The sequence below is a fragment of the Rhincodon typus genome, unplaced genomic scaffold (genome assembly GCF_021869965.1).
Source record: "Rhincodon typus isolate 14 unplaced genomic scaffold, sRhiTyp1.1 hic_rhity00001484, whole genome shotgun sequence".
Classification (NCBI taxonomy): domain Eukaryota; kingdom Metazoa; phylum Chordata; class Chondrichthyes; order Orectolobiformes; family Rhincodontidae; genus Rhincodon; species Rhincodon typus.
The window spans coordinates 1,136-25,000 of record NW_025967122.1 but is presented as its reverse complement, the minus strand read 5'-3'; the positions used below and the strand labels follow the sequence as shown (position 1 = coordinate 25,000).

At 40.0% G+C, this 23,865-nt stretch overlaps 1 protein-coding gene across 1 annotated transcript; it reads right to left on the bottom strand.

Moving 5' to 3' along the window:
• Nucleotides 1-2,126: 2,126 nt before the first annotated feature.
• LOC109926656 (protein unc-45 homolog B) lies at nucleotides 2,127-23,515 on the bottom strand (the record flags this gene model as incomplete). Its single annotated transcript, XM_048592586.1, has 7 exons — nucleotides 23,499-23,515; nucleotides 19,306-19,467; nucleotides 18,412-18,448; nucleotides 17,751-17,926; nucleotides 15,902-15,991; nucleotides 9,038-9,205; nucleotides 2,127-2,295 (listed from the first exon to the last, which is right to left on the bottom strand). Coding segments are annotated over exons 2-7 (802 nt in total), but the record flags the coding sequence as incomplete, so codon positions are not given.
• Nucleotides 23,516-23,865: the final 350 nt, after the last annotated feature.

Below are 23,865 nucleotides of genomic sequence, written 5' to 3'. Positions count from 1 at the left end.
GGCAACTTTTTCATGCAGACGGTGGTGCATGTATGGAATGAGCTGCCAGAGGAAGTGGTGGAGGTGGGTACAATTACAACATTTAAAAGGCATTTGGATGGGTACATGAATAGGAGAATAGCAGGAAATGGACCAAATGCTGGCAAATAGGACTAGATTTATATAGGATATTTGGTCAGCGTGGACAAGTTAGACCAAAGGATCTGTTTCCATGCTGTACTTCTCTATGACTCTAAATAGTGGATGTGGAGGTTATGATTTTCCAAAGTTTCATGCATTCTACAATGTTCTTAGCAGACTGGAAGTCAGAAAATGTTATACAGTATTCAAGAAAGAAGGAAATGCGAAAATAGGGGACTACAGGCCAGTTAACACGACAGTCATTGAGAAACTGTCAGATACTAACATTAAAAAAAACTCTTCACAATACACCTAGAAATCGTAGTATGATCAGATAAAGTCAATATTTTATGGGAAGGAAATTGTGTTTAAAAATTTTTAGAATATTTGATCATAGAATTGTATGGGAGATAAAGTGTAACTAGTCCATATTGTACACATGGATTTCCAAAAGGCATTAAATGTTTAAGATACCATACATAAGTTAAGAGTAATGTATAAGACAAGGGTTAATGGAGTTGGAGTGATATTGTAGCAAAGCTAGGGAATAGGTTACTGACCAGGAAGCAAAGAGTAGGGACATACAGGGCAGTTTCAATTTGGCAGGCTGTAATTATTGGAATGCTGCCAGATTCAGTCAGCTATTTGGAAATTATATTAATGACTTTGGCAAATACTACGGTAATGTACTCATGTTTACCAAAAATATAATGCTCTATGGGAAAGTAAGCTGAAAGAGGACATAAAGATGTTAAAAAGAGATATAAACAGGTTAAGTGAGTGGGAATAAGATGATTAATAAAGTACGATGTGGAGAAGGTCAGTGATTGTTTAAAAGGCACGAAAGAATTGAATGTATTCATAAGAAAATTTTCTTGCATGTATAGTAAGCATTTAGGAAGGCAAAAAGAACAAGGAAGTCTTGCTACAATTGTACAGGGCTATGACGTAGTGAAATGCTGTGCTCCATTTTGTTAAAGTATACATATTTAAGGAAGGATTAACTTGATATGGAGGCATGACATTGATTCCTGGAATGTGTGGGTTGTCCTTGGGTGAGAGGCTGTGTAAATTAGGTTCATATTTTTATAGAATCACCTACAGTGTGGAAACAGGCCCTTCGGCCCAACAAGTCGACACCGATCCTCAGAGCATCCAGCCCTGACCCATATCCCTATAACCCACTTAATCTACTCATCCCTGAACACTAGGGCCAATTTAGCCAAGCCAATCCACCAAGCCTGCACATCTTTGGACTGTGGGAGGAAACCGGAGCATCCGGAAGAAACCCACACAGACACGGGGAGAATGTGCAAACTCCGCACCGACAGTCGGCCGAGGATCGCCTGATTTTCTGGAAGTGAGAAGAGTGAAAACTGCTCAGATTGAAATAAACTAAGATTCTGAAGGGGCTTGACAAGATAGGCATCAAGAGGTTGCCTAGAACTGGCTGTGGCATCCAGAACATGGGGTTATGTCTCAGATAAGGAGCTGACCATTTAGGAGCAGAAACAGAAGTCCTGTCTTCATTCATAAGATTGTGAATCTTTGTAATTCTGTACCCTAGAGAATCACTGATCTTGCAGCATTTAGTATATTCAAGACTGCAGTAGACAATTTTTTGGTTTCTAAGAGGATCAAAGGAAATGAGGAATGGATAGCTAAGTGGATCTCAAGCGAGAGATCAGCTTTAATTGTAATGAACTGTAGAGCAGATCCAAGGGGCTGTATGGCCTTTTCCTACACCTATTTCATATATTCTTATGAAATTCTCAATGGACACCCTCACCGACCCCGGAATCCCATTCTGAGAACTGCTGGATATCAGATATACAGCCAGAAAATAAATGACTGTGTAGTTCATAGCCGCATAGTACATGTAATAATGAAATTGTAACAGAGTTATGTGTGATATGATAGCCTTTAAGCCGATTATCTAACATACTTTGATGTGTGAAATCTTTGGTTGTGTCTATAAGCAGATCTGTGACCATCATTTTACGTACCCAGCACCAGAGCTTCATCCTTCCCACGATGTTCTTTACTATCTACTCCTTCAAAGTTATCTAGGATCGTTTGGAAGAGACTTGAGATCGCCAATGCAATCTCTTCATTGTCCAGGGCCATAAGACTGCAAATCTTGTCCAAGCCCACAAAATGCAACACAGCAATTGCCTGCAAACATAAAATTACAATCACGTTAGTATCCAACCTTCTTGATAACACCACAGACCATATACAGACCCTGATCGAACTTAGGAACAAGACAAGGTTATTCAGGTCCCTCCAACTTGTGGCTAAAAACATAAGATCTTAAGACATAGGAGCAGAGTTGGCCATTCAGCCAATCAAATCTGCTCTGCCATTCAATGAGATCGTGGCTGATCTGATAATCCTCAACTCTACTTTGCTGTTGTCTGCCCATCACTCTTGATTCGCTTACTGATGTTTGAATCACTTACTGATTAAAAATCTGTCTATCTCAACTTTAACAAGCTTAATGTCTCAGCGTCAACTGCCCTCATCGGTAAAGAATTCCACAGATTCACTATGCTTTGAAAGAAGTTCTTCCTCAGTTCTGTCTTATATGAGCAATCCCTTCCTCTGAAATAATACCCTCTGGTCCTCAACTCTGCTACAAAGGGAAACAACCTCTCCGTATTTACCCGATCAACCCCCTAATAATCTTGCATGTTTCTGTAAGGTCGCCTCTCATTCATCTAAACTTCAAGGAGTACTCCTAATGACTCAACATCACCTCATTATATAAGGCCTCCATACTCAGAATAAACTTAGTGACCTTCTCTGGACTGCCTCCAATGCAATATACCTTTCCATACATAAGGGGACTAAAGCTTCTTACTATCTCTGATTGAGTTATAACCTCATGGTACTCCAGGTGTGGTCTGGTGCATCACATAGTTTTAGCAAGACCTCCCTAGTTTTATACTCCATTCCCTTTGGAATAAAGGCCGACATTCCATTTGCCTCTCCTATTACCTGATGAACTTGCATGCTAACTTTTTATGATTCAGGGATAAGGACTTCCAAATTCCTCTGTATGCAGCTCTTTGCTTTTTTCTCTGTTTACATAATATTCAGCTCCTCTATACCTCCTGCCAAAGTGCATAACTGCATGTTTTCCCACATTATACGCCATCTAAGCCATCTGCCAAGTTTTTGCACACTTGCTTATCCTCTGTGGACTGTTTGTCTGTGTCAACCTCATTAATTGTCTTCCCACCTACTTTTGTGTCATCCAAGCCTGGCTATGGTACAAGGTCTTTCCTCATCCAAGTCATTAGTATATATTGTAATCTGATCCCCATGGCATTCCATTACTTACAGGCTGCCATCCTGAAAATAACCTCTTTATTGGAACTCCCTGTCTTCTATTAGTTTGCCAATTTTCTATCCATGCTAATAAACTACCCACGATACCATAGGCTTTTATAAAGTAGCCTAATATGTGGCACTTTATCAAACATCTTCTAAAAATCCAAATATATTACATCTGCTGCATTCCCTTCAACCATTCTATTTATCTCCTCAAAGAATTCTAATAATTTGTTCCACATGATTTCCCCTTTGTAAAGTCATGCTGGCTCTGTCCGATTGTATTATATATTTCTAACTGTTGCTAGTACATCTTTTATAGTAGGATATAACATTTAGCCAGTAACAGATATTAAGATAACTGGAATATTGTTACATTTTTGACTCCTTACGTTTTTGAGTAAAAGTGTTACATTGGCAGTTTTTCACTCCTCCAGCACTTTTTCTTTGGGAGATTACACCTAGTGCATCCATTATCTCTGTAGTTACTTCCTTTAATATCCTAGGAAGCATTCCATCAAGCCTAGGGTGCTTATTGGTCTTTAGCCACATTAAGCTTTTCTAGTAATTTTTTTCTGTGTAATGATAATTGTTGTATGTATTTCCACTCCTCCTTTTGCCCCTTGATTATTTAGTAATTTTGTAACACTATTGGCATCTTCTACTGTGAAGACTGAAGCAAAGTATTTATTCAACTCCTTTTCCATTTGCTGGTTCACCCTTGTTATTTTTCCAGTCTTGTTCTCTAAGGGGCCTATGTTCACTTTGGCCTCTGTCTTCCTTTTTCTATAGATACAGAAGCTTTTACTGTCTATCTTAATGTTCCTATACTTGCAAGATTATGCTTATAGTTTATTTTCTCTTGTTTTTTAAACTTTCCCAATCCTTCGGTTTATTACTAATCTTTGCACATAAGACTTTTTTTTATTTCAATTTGATGCTTTCCTTCAATTCACTGGTTAACCATGGTTGACTTATCCACTTCCTAGAATCTTTCTTCCTCTCTGGAATATCTTTGCTGTAAACCATGAACTGGTTTCTTTTGAATGTCTGCCATTATTCCTCAACCATTTTTGCTGCTAAACTCCTTTCCCAGTCCAATCCAGCCAGCTTTGCTCTCATTCCTTTTGTAATGATCTTTATTTAAGTTTAGCATAGTTGTTTCCAAGCCAAGTTTCTTCCTCTCAAAAGGAATGCTAAGTTCTTCCATGATATGTTCATTGTTCTCTAGGAGAACTTTTACTTAGAGAGCATATTATTAACCCTACCTCATTACACATAACCAGGTTCAATATAGCCTGATCCCTGTTTGGATCCACAATATATTAAGCTGTCCTGAATACACTCTGTGAACTCTTCTTCATGACTATCTCTGCCAATTTGACTTCAACAATCTACATGAAGACTAAGTCAGACATGATTAATGCACTGGCTTTTTTACTTGTCCACATTATCTCCTGATTTATTCTTTGACCAAGTGTCAGGAGGCTTTTAGACTACCTCCATCAATGTTGTCTTCCCCTTATTTTTTCTCATCTATATCCATATTGATTCTTATATCTTCTGATCCAAGATCATTTCTTGCTATCATATTTATCCCATCCCATACAAACAAAATTAAACCACTAATCTTTCCTTCCTGCCTGTCTTTTAAAATGTCACATCCTCCTGAATACTTAGTTCCCAGCTTTGATCCCCTTTTATCCATGTCTCCGTAATGGCTATAACATCATACCCATTGACTTCTCTTTGAGCTGTTAGTTTATTTATTTTGTTCTGAAATAGTATATACATTCAACAATAGAGCATTAGTTTTGCCTTATTACTATTTCCCTCCTTTGGCCCTGTGTTTTTCCATGTTTGTACAGTCTGTCCCTTCCTGTCCCACTCTGAATGTTGTTATGCAAATAACTGCCCTATAATGCTGCAATGTCCTTTTGCTTTGTAAGCCTACATTTCCCCTCTCCCAAACCCTCCTCCCCTCTAATTAGTTTAAAGCTCTCTGCTCTCTGGCTGATCTTCTTCACTATTCCATCCTCCTTCCTTGCCTTTCATTGCTCACACCATTGAGTATAGGAGTTGGGGCATCATGCTGAGGTTGTACAGGACGTCAGTAAGGCCACTTTTGGAACACTGTGTATAGTTCTGGTCATTCTGCTGTAGGAAGGATATTATTAAATTGGAGCAACTTTAGGAAATATTTACAAGGATGTTGCTGGGACTGGAGGATTTGAGTTATAGGGTGAGGCAGGATAGCCTGGGACTTTTCACTGATGCATAGGTGGTTGAGAGGTGACTTTATAGACGTTTATAAAATCATGAGAGGCATAGATAAGGTGAATAGCAAAGGTCTTATCCCTAGGGTGGGGGAATTGAAAACTAGAGGGCATATTTTTAAAGTGAGAGGAGAAAGATTTAAAAGGGACTTGAGGGCAACATTTTTTTTACACAGAGAGTGGTTTGCATGTGGAATGAAGTGCTAGAGGAAGGAGTAGATACAGGCCACAACATTAAAAGAAATATGAATAGGAAAGGTTTAGAGGGATATGGACCAAATGCAGGCAAGGGGGACTGGTTTAGATTGAGAAACTTCTTAGAATCTTAAGAGTCCCTACAGTGTGGAAACAGGCCATTTGTCCCCACCAACCCTCTGAACAGCATTCTATTCTGACCCATCCCCTACATTTCCCATGGTTAACACACCTAACCTACACATCCCTGAACACTATGGGTAATTTAGCATGGTCAATCCAGTCAACTTGCGCAATCTTGGACTGAGGGAGAAAACCAGAGCACCCAGCAGAAACCCACGCAGACAAGGGGAGAATGTGCAAACTCCACACAGACAGTTGCCCAAGGGTGGAACTGAACCGGGTCCCTGTTGCTGTGAGGCAGTAGTGCTAACCACTGAGCCACTGTGTTGCCCCATAGCAGCATGGATGAGTTGGATGAAGGGACTTTTTCCATGCTGTTTGACGCTTAATATCCTTGCCCAGTGAAAAAAAAAATCTCATCTTGAAAACTGTTAATTGAGCTAGCATCTACAGCTTTTTGTAAGAGAGCTCCACACTTAACTCACACTTTGTGTGAATGAGTGTTCCTAGTCTCTTGCCCTAATGTTCTGGACCTGAATTTAATGTTATGCTTCCACATACTATCTATCCCAGGGGTTGCCAAAGCGGGGGTCGGGACCCCAAATGGGATCACAATCTAAAATTTTGGAGTCATGAGATCTAAGGCACTAATGGCTACTGAGGATTTCAGAACAAGTTACAGCAGTCTCGTTTCTGCTCTAACAGGCTCTCGCTCTCAGTTTTCACTCAGGGCTTGCAACAATTTTCAAGCCACCAAATGATACTGGAACACTGTGGGAAAAATATTTGGGAAGAAGTGGTCTAACTAATTAATCCTTTCCAAAATACTAAATCCCTCAAACAAATCACCCACTAACCTTCTATTTACCAGATAATACTACCCTAGTTTATGTGATTTCTCCTCATAATGTAACTCTTGGAGACCTGGTAACATGCTTTTGGCACTGCAATGTGTTCCTTTCAAACCTAATCTCTCCTCTCCAAGTTGTAATGCCCAGAACGATATACAGTCCACCAGATGTGTTCTGCTCAGAACTTCAATTAGCTGCACAAAACCTCTTCGCCTTTATTTCCAATTGTCTGAATATGGTCAAATATTCCATTAATCTTTATGATTAGTTTTTAGCCCTGACCATGACATTTTCACAACTTATGTATATGAACCTCTAATTCTCTTTGATCCTCCACACTTCCCAGCTTTTCACCAAATAAATAACACTCAGATCTTATACAAAAGTAAATGACCTCACACTGACTTGGATTGAAATTCACCTGCCACACCTTTGCTGATTCACTTAATCTATCAATGTGGGTTTGTAATTTTATGCTCCAGTCTACTCTTTGTATTTTCAATCTTTACTATTAGCAGCAAAATTCAATATTTGGCTCTCCATTGTATTATCAAGTCATTTATATATATTGTGATAGTTAAGCACCAGCACTGTCATGTGTTACTTATTTTAAGTTTGTTAACATTCTACGTATTCTAAGGTTTTGGAGTAGATCTGTAGCTCGGGTTGTGAGTGTTGAGGTTGGTTGGCTCGCCGAGCTGGTTTGTTGTTCTGCAGACGTTTCCTTACCGTGCTTGGTAACATCGTCAGTGCAGCCTCTGATGAAGCGTCGGTGTGTTTTCCCGCCTGGTTTTTAAACTCTGGGGTCCATTGCGATGGATTGCCTCACTTCCGGGTTTCCTCCATAGTGGAATGTATATGGGGTCGAGTTCAATGTGTTCGTTAATAGCATGTTTCGTGGAGTGCCATGCTTCCAGGAATTCTCGTGCTTGTCTCTGCCTAGTCTGTCCCAGGATCTTGGTGCTGTCCCAATCGAAGTCGTGGTTCTCCTTGTCCACGTGGATTGAGATGAGTGAGTATTGGTCATGAACACCAACTGGCTACAAAAAGACACGACCAATACTCACTCATCTCAATCCACGTGGACAAGGAGAACCACGACTTCGACTGGGACAGCACCAAGATCCTGGGACAGGCTAGGCAGAGACAAGCACGAGAATTCCTGGAAGCATGGCACTCCACGAAGCATGCTATTAATAAACACATTGAACTCGATCCCATATACATTCCGCTACAGAGGAAACCCGGAAGTGAGGCAATCCATCACCATGGACCCCAGAGTTTAAAAACCAGGCGGGAAAACACACCGAAGCTTCGCCAGAGGCTGCACTGAGGATGTTACCAAGCACGGTAATGAAACGTCTGCGGAACAACAAACCAGCTCGGCGAGCCAACTAACCTCAATTCTATGTATTCCTACTCCAGTTTTCTGCCTGTTAATCAATTTTCTAAACAGGTCAATAATTAAATTCCAAGCGCTTTAATGGTCAGTTTTGTGAATCATAATGAATTTGAAGCTTGGAGCAATGATGGTTGTCTTCTGAGAAGTGATGATTAAACAGAGATATAATAAAAATATTCAAAACTATAAAGTGTTTTAACAGAGCTGATAGAGTGCAACTGTTTCCAGTGGCAGGAATGTTGGTAAGTAAAACATACAAATTATAGATAAAGAAGCAGGGGTAGTATGAGGAAACGTGTTTTACTTGGAATGCACTAACTGAAAAGGCAGTGGAGCAGATTCATTGGTAATGTTTAAAAAAGTGGGTAAATGCTTGAAGCAAAAGTTTTAAAGAGCTATAGGTAACAACAGGAGTCTTGAAGATGTTTGAAAGGTAGCATGCACAGATGTCTCCACTTGTGAGGTTGTCATGAAAAAAATCCAACAGTGAAATTCAAGAGACGCATCTTTACCCAGAGTGATGAAAATAAGGAACTTGCTACCACAGGGAATAGGTTATATGGACAATGTAAATGCAGTTAAGGGAAAGCCGGATAAACATGAGGGAAGAAAGAACTGGATGAAATGGGGAGGATGCCTATATGGAGCATTAACACCAGCAAGGAGCAGATGGGTTGAGTGGTCTGTTTGTATACTGTACATTCAATCTAATCCAATGTAAACTGACATCTCACCCGTGACTTGTGGCGACTGCACATTCCTGAAAGTGTCCTTATTGCAGCAAGCATTAGCTCTGGTTTTTTGGTATCAATAAGCTGCATCAACAGATTAAGACCATTGTTTCTGAAAATCCGTTCAGCTCCTGCATCTTCTCTCGCCAGTACTATCAAGTTATTGGCAGCCTGGAAAAACCAATAAGATTGAAGGGAGATAGTTTTGCAAAACTTTTCAAACTAGTTATCTCAACACACTACGATGCTTTAAGGTTGACAACAAGCATAACATGGTACGATGATTGTTTAAAAATTCCCTTTGCTGAACAATCAAAAAATAGTAAACACCATTGTGCCTTACAGTCCCGTGCTTCATTTTAAGCTGGAAAGTACTGGAAGGATTAAAAGTAGAAAAGACAAAGCGAGAGAAACAAAGAAAAAAAAATGAAGGAAAACAATAAAGATGACTCGAATTTATAGAGCACAATTTATGACCATGACACTTTACAAATAATGAAGTACACTTGAAATGTAGACACTGTTGTGCTGGCAATGTGACTGGGAGGAGTGTGCAGCAGGTTAGCATCACAGTGAAGCAGACTGGGAGGAGTATGCAGCACCTTAGCATCACAGTGATGCAGACTGGGAGCAAGGACCTGTGAGAGAAGGGCAGCAACATCAGGAGATTAATAAAACATCAGCAGAGAGTCCCTTCAACCTGTTGTATCTCTCAGAACTTAAATGTGACAGCACAGGTAGGTGATTGGTAGGAGCTGCTTCTGTCTTTTTTGATTTGACAAATGGTTTAAATCGGCAGATATGGGCTGATGGTGCACAATGATAATTGGTGCAATAGATAGTGATGTGGAATCAGTTGGGGTGCAATTGAGGAATCAAGGTATAAATCACCTATAGGCTCCCATAGAGCTGCCTCACTGTAGGACAAGGTATAAATTGGCAATAATAGAGGTGTGAACAAAGGGGACTACAATTGCCATAGGTTTAATCTGCACATTGACTGGACAAATCAGATTGGCAGGGTTAGCATGGAAAATGAATTTGAGTGCATCATTTTTTGTTTCTCAGAGAGTATATTGCCTACCTACCCAAGAAGAGGCTATTTTGTAATTAAGTGCTCTGTTAATTTTGTCCTTATATTTAAGCAAGGATAAATTGGCATTTGGCCATAATCGCAGTGTAACACAGGACTGCTCTATCATTAGAGAAGACTGGGGATGAGTCTAATCTGTGGGTCACCATGCACAAACAAGAGGTGACATTGAGAAAATAGAACTTTTATGGCAACCTCAGCAAGTACAGGAATTGAACCCATACTATTGGTATCTGTCTGCATCACAAACCAGACATCCAGCCCACTGAGCCAACTGATCCCCTATAAATCCTTGTTGGAGGCAGTTCTGAATAGATTCATTAAGCTCACTTCTGTGGTGAAGGAGTTGATTTATCAAGAGCAACTTAACAGGTTCGATCTTTATTTAGAGTTTAGAAGAATTGGGGTGATCTTTTTGAAACATGTAAAAATGTGAGGTCAGAGTAAATGATCAGAAAATGTTTCCACAAGTGGTAAAGTCTCGAACTAGAGGACACTGTTACAGAGCAAATGGACACTCATTCAAAAAGGAGCTGCAAAGTAATGTCATCTCCCAGAGAGGGATGAATGTCTGGAAGTCTCCACCCCAGGGAGTTTTGGAGGCTAGATCACTAAAAGTATTTAAAAAGAGGAGATAGATTTTTGAAATATCAAAGTGTTGGAGGATACAAGGGGCTGACGTGAGAAATGAATCTGCGGTAGATCCGTTGTGGTCTTATCAAATGGCAGGGCATGTTTGAGGGGCCTATTTCTGCTTCTGTTTATTGTGTTCTTGATTTGTGCATAGCAGGAGACATTAATATTAGAAGATCATATGGAGTCATACAGCAAGGAAACAGACACTTTGTTCCTGTTTTAGTGAGGCTGATTTGGAGGTTTAAGTATTGGCCAAGATACTGGGGTGAACTCCCTCACCTTCTTCCAAACATCAGGCATGATATAATCTACATCCTTCTGAGTGGCCAGAAGGCAACAATTCAGAAGCCAATGTCTTCGGCAGCACAGAGTTCCCTCAGTACTACACTGAATCCTATACCTACACTTTGTTCTCAAGTATCTGGAATGGGATTTGAAAAAAAGCAAAAGTCTGAGTTGTAAGTTCTGTCCGCTGGGACATGTCAGACAGCCTTGGAGATAAGCCTAACTGACTGTGACACCAAAGCAGATGTCTGGAGTCATTTAGAAAAAGGAAATTGGGCTATTTGGCAATAATTCAGTGACAATTTTTAACCAAGTGAGCATTGATTTTCGTGAATGAAAACAGATTATTCTGGAAAAGCTTAGTGGGTCAGGCAGTATCTGTGAAAAGAGATACAGATTAAACATTTCTTGCACTCAGAAAATTAACTCTTGCTTTTTCCAACTCTTGTTTTGCCCAACACTTTGAGTTTCTCCAGTACTTTCTACTTATATTTCAGATGTCCAACATTTGCACTACTTTACTTTTTTTGATTTTCATTCTTTTACATTTTAGAATTAGTAAAGTTGTGGACTGCATTTTATTTGTGTATTTTGTAACTTAATTCACATCAGCACATTAACATTTGAGTTCAGATTATTGTATGAAACCTGTCACAATGAGCAGAATCTTATGGGCTGTAAAAGATGTGGGATATGGTGAGAATCTGGAAGAATCACATGAGAAATCCAATGAGGCCTTTCTCAACATCAGGAGCAACTTGTTGCATCATTTTCCAAAAGTGTTCCAGGCATTGAGATGTGATTCCCACTCGGGAGCCTATTAAGGAGATTATTGCTTGTTAGCAACCTCATTAACTGCAGATCTTACCTCATTACCATTGGGTGGGATGTTGGCACAATGGTTAGCACTGCTGCCTTGCAGTACTAGGGATCTAGGTTTGATTCCAGCCTTGGATGACTGTCTATATGGAGTTTGCACATTCTCCCTATGTCTACCTAGGTTCTCTTTGGTTTCCTCCCACAGTCCAAAGATGTGGAGGTTAGGTGAATTAGCCAGGATAAATTGTCTGTAGTGACTAGGGATGTGCAGACTAGGTGGGTTAGCCATGGTAAATGCAGGATTACATAGACAGGGTAGGGTGCTCTTTGGAGGGTTAGTACAGACCTTATGGGTCAAATGGCCTCTTTCTGCACTGTAGGGGATTCTATGATTGCTAATATGCAGCCTATTATCTTACCACCAGCTGCAACGAAACTGGACATTGAGGAATTCTTGACATGGAAGCCTAGGCAGGCACCAGTCTCTGCTCACACCTGAGGACCTTCATCTTGGATAGCTGGCACACTCCATAGGCAGTGGCCACCCTCACACATGTCCCAGAGGCTGGCATTCAACGTTTGCCAGCCTCTCTGCGTCGCCATGACACATCTCAAATCTGTTTGAAAGATACTGTATCTCAGGATGCACCAGCCACCATCATTGCATGCTGCTGCAAGGTCACTCTACATGTAGAGGCAGAAACACTGCTCATGGACTGGACCAGGCTGCATCTCTGCACTCACTACCTTGAACCTTGGATGCCCGCAGCATCCCCACCTTGCCTCAGCTTTTTGCACTTCACCCACACCCCCTCACCCAGAGCTACCAGTCTCTCATTACAACATTCTTGTCATGCCATTGTAGTGCAGACACAAAGGCAAGTAACTTGTTAGGATCGTCAACAGTCCTCAATCAAGTCAAAGGAGAAACCTTTGAGACAGGGTATCCTGGCACAGTAAGTCAAGGGCAGCCTCCAATGCTAGTGCAGGAGCTTGGTCACAGTCAGTCAGGCACTTGGGTGCAGTCAGGGTCAGGATCATCTCTGCATAAGGAGGTGAGGAGCTTAATGTTAGGCACCCCATCAACCATCTCGGCTCTTTCTGCTGGCTTTTGAGCTGATTTCTCCTGGAATTGGAGAAAGGGAGGTAATAGGAGAGATTAAATTGTTAGTGCTGGTGCAGTGGGGTAAAGGTGGATAGGTGGCTCGAGTGAGTCTGTGAGAAGCACTGAGGGCATGCAGGATCAGTAATGTGAAGGGTGAGTGAGTGATGATGATTCATGTGATAGTGAGAGTGGTGGAATTTAAGTCTAGGTACGACATGGGCGCAGAAGCAAAGATAGAGTGAGTGTGAGGTATTGGAGACAAGGCAGTGGCACTTGGTGAAATAGAGAAAGTCCTTGACCACCTGCCTACAGTGCTGGACATTGCACTAGATAGCGGAGACTGCACTGACCTGGCTGGCAGGGTTGAGTATCGTGGTAGCCACTGCTAGTCATGGGGGAGCAGGGTGTCTCTCCTCTGCACAAGCCCCAGGACCTTCAGGTGCCTGTCTGCAATGTGGGGTACCAAACTCCCCTTATCTGCCACACCCAGGGCAATGAACCATGCAGGGCAGCTCTGGAGTTATCCGGGTGCACAACCATCTTTTAAAGATGGCACCGGTGCTAGTCATGCTGCAGCATTCCAGGATATCAGGCAGAAGCAAGTTCTTTTGGCTATGGCAAGTGGGAGAATTGAGCTAATATCAGATGAGAGAGGTACCGTAGGAGTACAGTAGATATTGAAGCGGGTTTGGGGTGACAGAAAGAAAAAAACTTGCCAGACTCGTGGAGAGAAACCCTCCACAAAACCTGATGCAATTGACTCTTTCCAAACAGCAAGGAATCAACACAATGCCCTGTAATGCCAGGTAAGTTGTGCTCAATCTTTGGTGTATTTGAAATGAATTCTGCAGATTCCTGGTTATTTCAGGTTGTGTTCCTTATTGTTTAGAAGCCAATTGCGTTGAAAATATGAGGTGTTCTAAGTTTACAAGTAAACATTTAATTAATGGACAAGTTAGTGGGCATGTTGTGCATTGCAGTGAGACTGGATTGATAGAGCAGTGTAGTCCCTGTACCCTGAACCAAACCTGCCACAATCAACCCTCCCAGACAAAATGTCAGAGCTAAGCGGACCCACTATTCCATGTCTAATCTGTAAGCATCATAATGGAATAAGTTGCTTTAAGGCAAGTCTTCCGCCCTACTCGCAGTAGAAAGTCCTGCCTTAGATGGAGAGTAGCAGCTTTTGCTGTAACTACAGAAGGTCCCACTATGTTGCAGAGCACCACTAAACCCAGAATCAGGGTCTTGCAAGGACCTGACAATTTGGACCCAGGAATTGATGCTGAGCGAGTTGGTGGCTAGATTCAAGAGGATGGGAGAGGAGAGCTGAAGCAGGAGCTGGCCTAGGGCAGATGGCTCAAATGGACCCAAATGGCCACCAAGAAGGTTTCCCTCCTTTCCTGACAGTAGCTAACACAGCTAAAGCTTTTGGGCTTCCCAAATGGCCTCTCCATTTATTAGCCACTTAAAGGTCACAATAGGGCAGGCTGCGTCCCTCACTCCCTTAAAATTTCAGACAGGTTGGGAACAGGGGAACTGATGGTGAGAAAGCCTGGCGCTAGTTTCATTTTGTCCTCCTGGCCCCCTCACCATCAAGCCTGCTGGTTTGAGAATTTAAAATGCAGTTCCTACATTCCGACATCCTTTTATCATAGATCATTCATGCGTTATAAAACTGCACCTTTGTTTTGCAAGTCTACATCAATCAAGGATGTTATGGAGAAATCTATTTGGAGGAGATTTTTACTCAAATTGTACCGGAGAAAAGGATGTCAGAAAAGACTGAGGCTTTCCTTCTTAGAACAAAAAAGGAGTGGGGAGATTTGACAGAGGTGTTCAAAATCTTGGAGGGTATTGATAATAAGAAGGAATTGTTTGTTATAACAATCCCAATTGTCCAGTTTTTTGCACAAAGCTGAATTCCTTTATCCCTGATGTGGAGGTGCTGGTGTTGGACTGGGGTGGACAAGGTCAGAAGTCACACAACACCAGGTTATAGTCCAACAGGTTTATTTGAAATCACAAGCTTTTGGAGCCTAAGCCCTTCTTCAGGTGTTAGTGAGAGAGGTAGTATCAGACACAGAACTTATAAGTAAAAGCTCAAAGATTCACACCACTGAGGAGGATGTATTAAACAAACCTAAGATGCTGTTAAATCTTTAATCAATTCGAAGGTTTTAATTGATTAATATGTATATGTAAATTCCTTTCAAGCCATGGTCCTGAGGTAACTAAAGGTTTTATTAGTGTAAAGAAAAGACGACATTTTTACATATACATTTACATATACATATTAATCAATTAAAACCTTCTAATTGATTAAAGATTTAACAGCATCTTAAGTTTGTTTAATACATGCTCATCAGTGGTGTGAATCTTCAATTTTTTACTTATAAATTCTGGGTCTGATACTACCTCTCTCACTAACACCTGAAGAAGGACTGAGGCTCCAAAAGCTTGAGCTTTCAAATAAATAAACCTGTTGGACTATAACCTGGTGTAGTGTGATTTCTGATCTTGTCTTTTATCCCGGTAGCATTTTAGCAAATGATCTCTGCATTCGCTCCAAAGGCTTTGACAGCTTCCTTGATGTGTAGTGCATAGAATACACCAGCTGAAACTATATAATCAATAATTTATAAATATTTAGGATATCCTCCTTGCTTTTATATATTAGGCCTCTGCTTATATAGCTGCAGATCCCATCTGCTTTTTTAACATCCTTTCAACATTCTCTACTGATGTCAAAGATATTCCGTGCGCATTAATCTTGAGGTCTCTCTGTTCTTGCGTCCTTTTTAAAATTGAACCATTTAATTTCTGTACAGGGATGCAGAAAGACCATGAAAAAAGAGGAGGTGAACACCTTGAAAAGAGCAAATCCCACTCTGCCAGTACAAAAAAAAGGTTTGAGAACTGGACAAACCTTTTCCTTCCTTTCTTTGTCAATGTTCTCGTCTAGCAAGATCTCAAACATCCGCTCTACCCTGGAATCCGTGGAGAACTGAATCTTTAGCTGTTGGAGGGAAAACATTGTAATGTTATTATTCCAAACATAGTGAGTTAAATGTAAAAAATGTAAATGTAAGAAGTAAAATGCTTTATTTGATAAATTATATTTTAAAAATGTATAGACATCAGACCATGTGAATGACCCATCTCCCAAGATCCAAAAACTTGGAACAGGATCTGTGTAAGTATTGGATCCTCCCTCATTCAATGGGTTGTCTCAGAGTTTACACACAGCTATGAACTGTTGCATCAATGTGTGAAGAATTACATAATCCTTTTCAGCACAGAAACAAGCTTTTCTGTCCACTGTCCATGCTGGTGTTTATGCTTCACTCGAGCTCTCCACTATCTCTCCACATCTCACCCTATCAACACCATGCTCTATTCTTTTCTCCCTTCATGGGTTTGCCTAACCTCCCTTTAATATGCCATCGTATTCAGCTCAGTTACTCTGCATTGTAGAAGGTCCAACACTCTTCACATAACAATGTTCTTTTGAATTCTTTATTGAATTTATTGGTGATTATCCTGTATTCAAAGATCTTCATTTTGATTTACCCCCCAAAAATCAAAACATCTCCTCTCTGTCCATCTACTGTATCAAGCCCTTTGATAATTTTAAAAGCTTCTAACAGATCAGCATTTAAGCTTCGCCTTTGTAGAGAAAAGAGATCCAAGCCATTGAATCTTTCCAAATAGAACTAATCCCTCAGTTCTGGTTTTAGACTTTTGCATCTTCTCCAGTAACACCATATCCTTCATATAGAGTCATAGAGATGTAGAGCATGGAAAGAGGCCCTTTGGTCCAACCCATCCATGCTGTCCAGATATTCTAAATTAATCTAGTCCCATTTGCCAGCATTTGGCCTGTATCCCTCTAAACTCTTCCTATTCACATACCCATTCAGATGCCTTTTAAATGTTGTAATTGTACCAGCCTCCACCATTTCTTCTGTCAGTTCATTCCGTACATGCACCACCCTCTGCATGAAAAAGTTGCCCCTTTAGTCCCTTTTAAATCTTTTCCCCTCTTACCTTCAACCTATGTCTTCTAGTTTTGGACTCCCCTACCCTGGGGAAAAGATCTTGACTGTTCACCCTAACCATGCCCCTCATGATTTTATAACCCTCTAATAAGGTCACCCCTCAGCCTCCGACAATCCAGGGATAATAGCCCTACCCTATTCAGGTTCTCCCTAGAGCTCAAACCCTCCAACCCTGGCAACATCCTTGTAAATCTTTTCTGAACCCTTTCAAGTTTAACAACATCTTTCCTTTAATAAGAAGACCAAAAATGAATTTGTAACATAGAAATCAGAACTGTACACATTACTTCAAGAGTCGTTCCAATTGCGGATAATTCCTGTTTTCTGAATTTAAATGATTATCATTTGAATATAGGAGAAGGAATTGGACAAATAAAAATGGCATGGGAGGGCATAGTTCCACTTACATTACACAGTAACAAATGTTCAAAGTTGCAAACCATTTTGCATTGTAATGACGCAGAATTTTCAAAACTTTCAAGGATATTTTGAGAGGCTTGTTTACATTTTACTTAAAAAAGAAGAATCTATTTGAGTCTGAAATCTCTAAAATGGTTGGATAACCTTAAAAAAGAATTTCAATGTTTTGTTGAGATTATGGGTGGACACCAAACCAATAAAAAAAATTGCCCTTGAATTATTATTTCAAGTTCATTTCTCTGGATGTAGCAATAAAGCCACACTGTTTAAAAACACAACTAATGTTTCAAATCTCACCTTCTCTTGAATGTCATGATTCAGACGTCGCAAGTTTTCTTGAAATGTTTTGTTATTGGGCTCCATCGTGGCACACCTCTGAACGTCTTTGAAAGCTTGATCCAATTTCCCTAACTTCTCCAGTGCCTGGCTACGCCTATAAAGTGCTTTGATGTCTGATGCATCCACATCAATAGCTGACAAGTGAAGCAACATGTTATCTTTTAAGATAAATGCAAGTCAACCACCCTTCATTGCAGCCAACTACAATTTGTTTATTTTATTTACATAGTGCTTTTCATATAGTGTAACATCCCACACATTTTACCGGAGTATTCGGCATTGTGTAGTGGAAAGTGATATTGGGATAGGTGACTAAAGGTTTGCTCAAAGGGTTAGGTTTTTAAGGACCAAATTAAAGAGGGAGAGTAACAGCAAGGGTGATATTGATACAATTCCGAAGCTTAGGGCCCAGGCAGCCGAAGATACGCCTGCCACTATTGGAATGATGGAAATTAGGAATCCATCAGACGCCAAAATTGACAGAGTGCAGATAACTAGAAGGGCTGGACTGGAAGCGATTATGGATTATGGGGGCAGGAGCCATATAGGAATTTAAAAACAAGAATGATAATTTTAAAATCAAGGCATTGTCAGTTTGAAAAATGAGAAGTTGCTCTACCTTTTGAGGCATCCGAGGCAGCAGGCACATAATTTTCCTTTAAGGAAGAAGAAAGAACAAGGTTTTAATATGACCAGTGGATTTTATGATATTTCTGAGCCATCTTTCACACAGTTCACTGCAATACAGTAAAAACATTGGCCAAATCAAGTGCATACAGTTGATGACCCTCCTGCCAGTGCATACAGCTCCTCCTTACTTGCTGTATTCGAGCTCTTCATAATTTTGATCCCTTTGTCAAATCTCCTCTAATCATTCTCTGCTGTAAGGACAACAATGCCAACTTCTCTGGTCTCCTGACACAATAGAAAGTCATACTATGCTATAGAAAGTCCTACTATCATAGAAAGTCATTTTTTTGTTTGTACTCCAGGAGAGTAACAGTGATTATGGTCACTTCAATGGATGCGTGACATTGATGAAAGAAAAGATTAATATTTTTGAGATCATTCCTGCAAGTTTATTGAATGACAATCTGATACTTATCACTGGGAAGTATAATGGAGGTGTACCATGAGCAGTTACTTTATACAGGTGTAAATATATTGTCCTCGCTCCTTGTATGAAATTGTTAATGGGTATGCAAGGACCATAACAGTGATTTCGCTACAAATTGTCAATAAAGTTCCACCCGACCATCCTGCACTACTTATACTCCAGGAAACTAAGGTTCAGCTGCAAGATTGATATATATGACCTTCAATTTCAGACTGAATTCCACCATTTTGCTTGTAAGTAAGTTAGACCACCCACATTATGTTATTTACACTCACTCAGGGATATCAATATGTATGTATCACTTTATTGCATCAAAATACCAGAACACAGAATGAATGAGCATTTGCCAATAATAACGTTAGTTGTTTCGGGGGAAGAAAAAAGTTGAGACCAGACCTTTTTCAAATGACAAGCTGCTCTGTTTCTATAAAGTACAGCCAGGACTTTCTTGTCCTTGGTCAGTTGAATAGCTTTTGTGTAGCATTCAATTGCTTTGTCATAGTCTTTGTTCTGAAAGCATTCATTGCCATTCTCCTTTAATTGAAGTGGATCTTCCATCTGAAAGCAAGTAAAGCAGAAAGGTTACAGAAAAAAGATAACCAACTGTTGTAAGAGAAAGAAGCACTGAAATGTAGTCCGAGGGCAGCCATTCAATTCTTCTGTCTGTTTTGCTGCTTGCTGTGTACTGAATGGAAAAGTGTCACTGTAAGGAGGGAACTACATGTGCCTGTATAGGATTAAAACATTCACACTCCATACAAGTTCAGTTTTGCAGCTCCCTGAATAAAGAATGGGGATTTCTCTTTTATGCCTTAATCCAAGCATTGAATTCCCACACTAGTGTGGGTGTTAATTGCATTATTCATAAATTCACAGAATGATGCAGCACAGGAGGAGGCCATTTGGCCCATTTTGCCAGTGTCAGCTCTTCGAAAGAACTCTCCAATTAGTGCTGTCTTCTTTCTCCACCCCTCTGTGAACTTTTCTGCTTTCAAGTGTGTATAAAAATTTCCCTTTTGGAAGTTCCTATTGAATTTGTTTCCATCACCCTTTCATGCAGTGCATTCTAGGTTATATCAACTTGCTGCACAAAAGAGAAATTCCTCCTGTTTATTCCTCTCTTTGTTCTGTAGTAAAACATAGAGAATCAGAGGATGTAGGTTTGTAGTAAATCTGCATCCTCTAATTCCCCATATTTACTTTATTAAAAACATTCATAATTAAGAATACCTCTATCTTACATACCCTGTTCTAAGGAGAAATCATCGGCTTCAACTCTCAACTCCTGAGAAAACCTTTTTCCCGTCTTTATTCTAGTCAATCTCTTCTACACATTTTCTTAAGCTTTGCCATCCTTCCTAATGACAATAAAACAGAAGGGAAGGCAAGTGCATTGCACCTCCAGAGAGATGTATACAAGTTAAATGAGTGAGCAAAAACTGGGTAGATGGAATATAATGTGGGGAAATGCGAAGTTATGCATTTTCCAAAAGAATAGAGGAGTTAAACATTACTTAAGTGGACAAAGTATGCAGTAAGCGACAGAACAGAGGGATTTGGGAGTTCTTCTCCATGAAACACCTAGTTCAATGTGTACAGGAAGGCAAATGGAATGTTGTCCTTTATTTCAAAGGGAATGGAATATAAGGCTAAGGAGGTCTTGCTAAAACTATACAAGTCACTAGTCAGACCACAGCTGGAATACTGTGAACAATTTTTGGTCTCTTATCTCAGGAAAGTTATTGGAGGCAGTCCAAAAAAGTTTGATTAGGTTTATACCAGGTATGGAGGGACTGTCTTATGACTTATCCTCATAAGATTGGGCATGCACACATCGCAATTTAGGAGAATAGAGGTGACTTTATTGAGACATACGAGATTCTTAGAGGTTTTGACAGAGTGGATGAGGAAAGATTTTTTTTAACCCCTTATGGGAGAATCTAGGACCTCATAATAATCTCAGAATAAGAGGCCATACATTTAAATTAGAGATGAGAAGGATTTTTTTCTTTCATAGGGTAGTGAATCTGTGGAAATCTTTACATAGAGGGATGTAGAGGCTGTGCTGTTAAGTACATTTAAGGCTGAGGGAGACAAATGTTCAATCTGTAAGAGAATTAAGGGCTATAGGGTAAAGGCAGGCAAGTGAAGTTGAGGATTGTCAGATCAGCCGTGACGTCATTGAATGATGGTGAAGACCCAATGGGCTGAACTGCTTGCCTTCTGCACCCACATCTTACGATAAAACATTTTGCCAGAATTAGTCACAGACTGTGTCTATGAATTGAGGAACTGAAGCAGCTATTTTTTTCTGAAGAAGGGTCTAGGCCCGAAATGTCAGCCTTCCTGCTCCTCTGATGCTGCTTGGCCTGCTGTGTTCATCCAGCTCTGCACCTTGTTATCTCAGCTATTTTCAGATGCTGCATAACTACAATGTTTCCTTTATTGCCTCATGCCATCAGTTAGTGGGATGCTGCCGTGCAATACTAGGGTGTTGGGATTTCTCTAAACATCTTTTGTTGGGCTGCATGCTTACAAAATGCAATGAACTACCTCCTACAATCTGGTGCTATAGCAAACCTTGGGTGTAAAGGATGGCTAAGGTGTATATCCTCATACAATTGAGAAGGAACTTGCAGTGTGCTAGGCCTCGAACTGTTACCTCTGTGACACATGTCATTTTTCAGCAAATCATCTTCCTGCAAATGACTATCTACTTGAGGCCTTGTGTAGTTATGCCTTTATCTGATGATATGTTGACTTAGCAAGCTTTTCCCTACCCTCCACTTCCCCCACCTAATTCTCCAATAATTAAGAAGTATTTTCTTTAAATGTGTAATTTGTTAACCTGTAGCTTACATGTTATTTCTAAACGACAACTTGTAATAAATCACACCTAATGCAGTAAAATCTCCCAAGGCAATCAGGCAGAAATTTCATACCATGCTGTATTGAGAGACATTAGAACAGGGGATCGAAAGCTTGGCAATTATATTTTATATAAGCTTAAAGTGCGGGGAAATGCCATCATAATTTATTCTAACCGAGTTGCTGCAAACCATTTGGCAAGACATATTGAGGGTGGGGTTAGGGTGCAAAAAAACAATCTATCGGACACATTTGTAAAGTATTTGCTTGATTCCAAAGACAATCAAACACACTTCATGAAACCATGATGCAGAGCCTAGCACGTTTAATATCCCCAGTACATCAGTTCCAAAAAGTCCCAGAAACAGAGAAAAGAAAGATTTGCTCCTTCAGACAGCAATGTGATAACAGTCGTATAGATAACTTTAGTTATGCTAGTTGAGGGCTAAATATTGATCAGGACCCGAAGGAGAAATTCCCTGATAGTCTTCAAAATATGCCACAGGATCATTTATACCCACCTGAAGGGCAGTTTAACAATTTAACAGATTTCCTCAGTTAAACTTCAGTTCCACAATTTCTTTTAAAAAGGCAGCATCTCCCATGTACTGCACTGTGGAACACCAGCCTAGACATTACACTGAAGTGAGACTTGAACGCATTACCATCTGAAAACACAACCCAATAAGCAATAGCTCTGACATGTCATAGGATGGCATTCCTCCTAACAAAATCACATTTTCAAGACCCTCATCATTTAAAATTACAGAGCAAAACAAATTGGGAACTCTCCTGTTTATTTTTCAATTGTGGAAAAAATGAAGCCCTAAGAGGAAAAACATGAAGCAGTGCTTTTCAAATTTATTTATAACATTATTTGGATATTCACATTGAAATTTACCCCTGACAAACTATTGTGTATTGTATTTCACTTTGTTTTGTAATGTTCTGCTCCTTAAAAAGGAATAGAATTTGTCCATTCATTGCTGTCTCATGAATTCTGTGACATACAAACAGCCAACTTCACTCTTTTCCAAACCCAAAGTCTCTTTGTCAATTAACCTTTCTCCCCAAGCCATATTTAGGAATGATTTTATCCAAGGGCTTATCAAATGAGTCATGGCTTCAGGCTCATGCATATCAACAAAACTAAAGAATCACATTTGTAACAGTGTAGCTCCTACTGTTCATTTAATTCCATTTAATTCAATGGAAACTTAACTTGAATTAACCAAAGTTGATCAGAAAAAGACATTGGGAATCTATCTGCATAATAACTTTATACTCATGTATGTGAATCATCATTTTGCTTCAAGTAAAACTAAATTTAACATACACATGTTCACAGTTTATTTAGTTTTGTTGGAGTTGTTTTGGTAGATTAGTTACATGATTATATTTCCATTAGATTGCCCTACAAAGATCAAATGTTCTCCCCAGTTCAGATCCTTTTGAAGTTATTACTTGTGTCTCAGCAAGACTTTCATCGGAAAATGAAACAAAAACATTTCTCAAACTCTCGTCACCGAAGGTTAGAGAGCTGAGCTTTTAGTCTGCAGGCAGGAATGCTACTATCACAAGTCCTTTTAAATTCTAATCACAGTCTGTGTCAAACAAAACACTTCACGAAAGCCTGAGGAGCTAACATTTCATCATTGCCAATATAAATACAACAAAAGCAACCAAACTAAAATGGTTTCAACCATCTTTGTACAGCTTACCAGTTTGAAACTGTGAACAGCAGAAGAGCACCAAAGAAAGGCCTCAGTTATAGAATTCACAATACCACATGGTTAATGCTTATCTTGCTAGCTTCAGTGCCTCATAACCTACCATATTTGGGCAATATTTGCTGAGAGTGTGCCCTCCCTAACAATTGTCTAAAGACTATTTTATTGTTAGTTCAGTTGCCTACATCAAAGCCTCAATGTATTTTTGTAATTTTATGCAATTCAAAGTCAAAACAGCTTGAAGCCAAGGACATCAGATTGTATTTAAGGACATTAATGATATAGGTGGAGATCCTGCATTAGAGCTGAGAAAGAATCCATTTACGCTAAGCTAGAACCTTGTTGTCCACCTGATCGC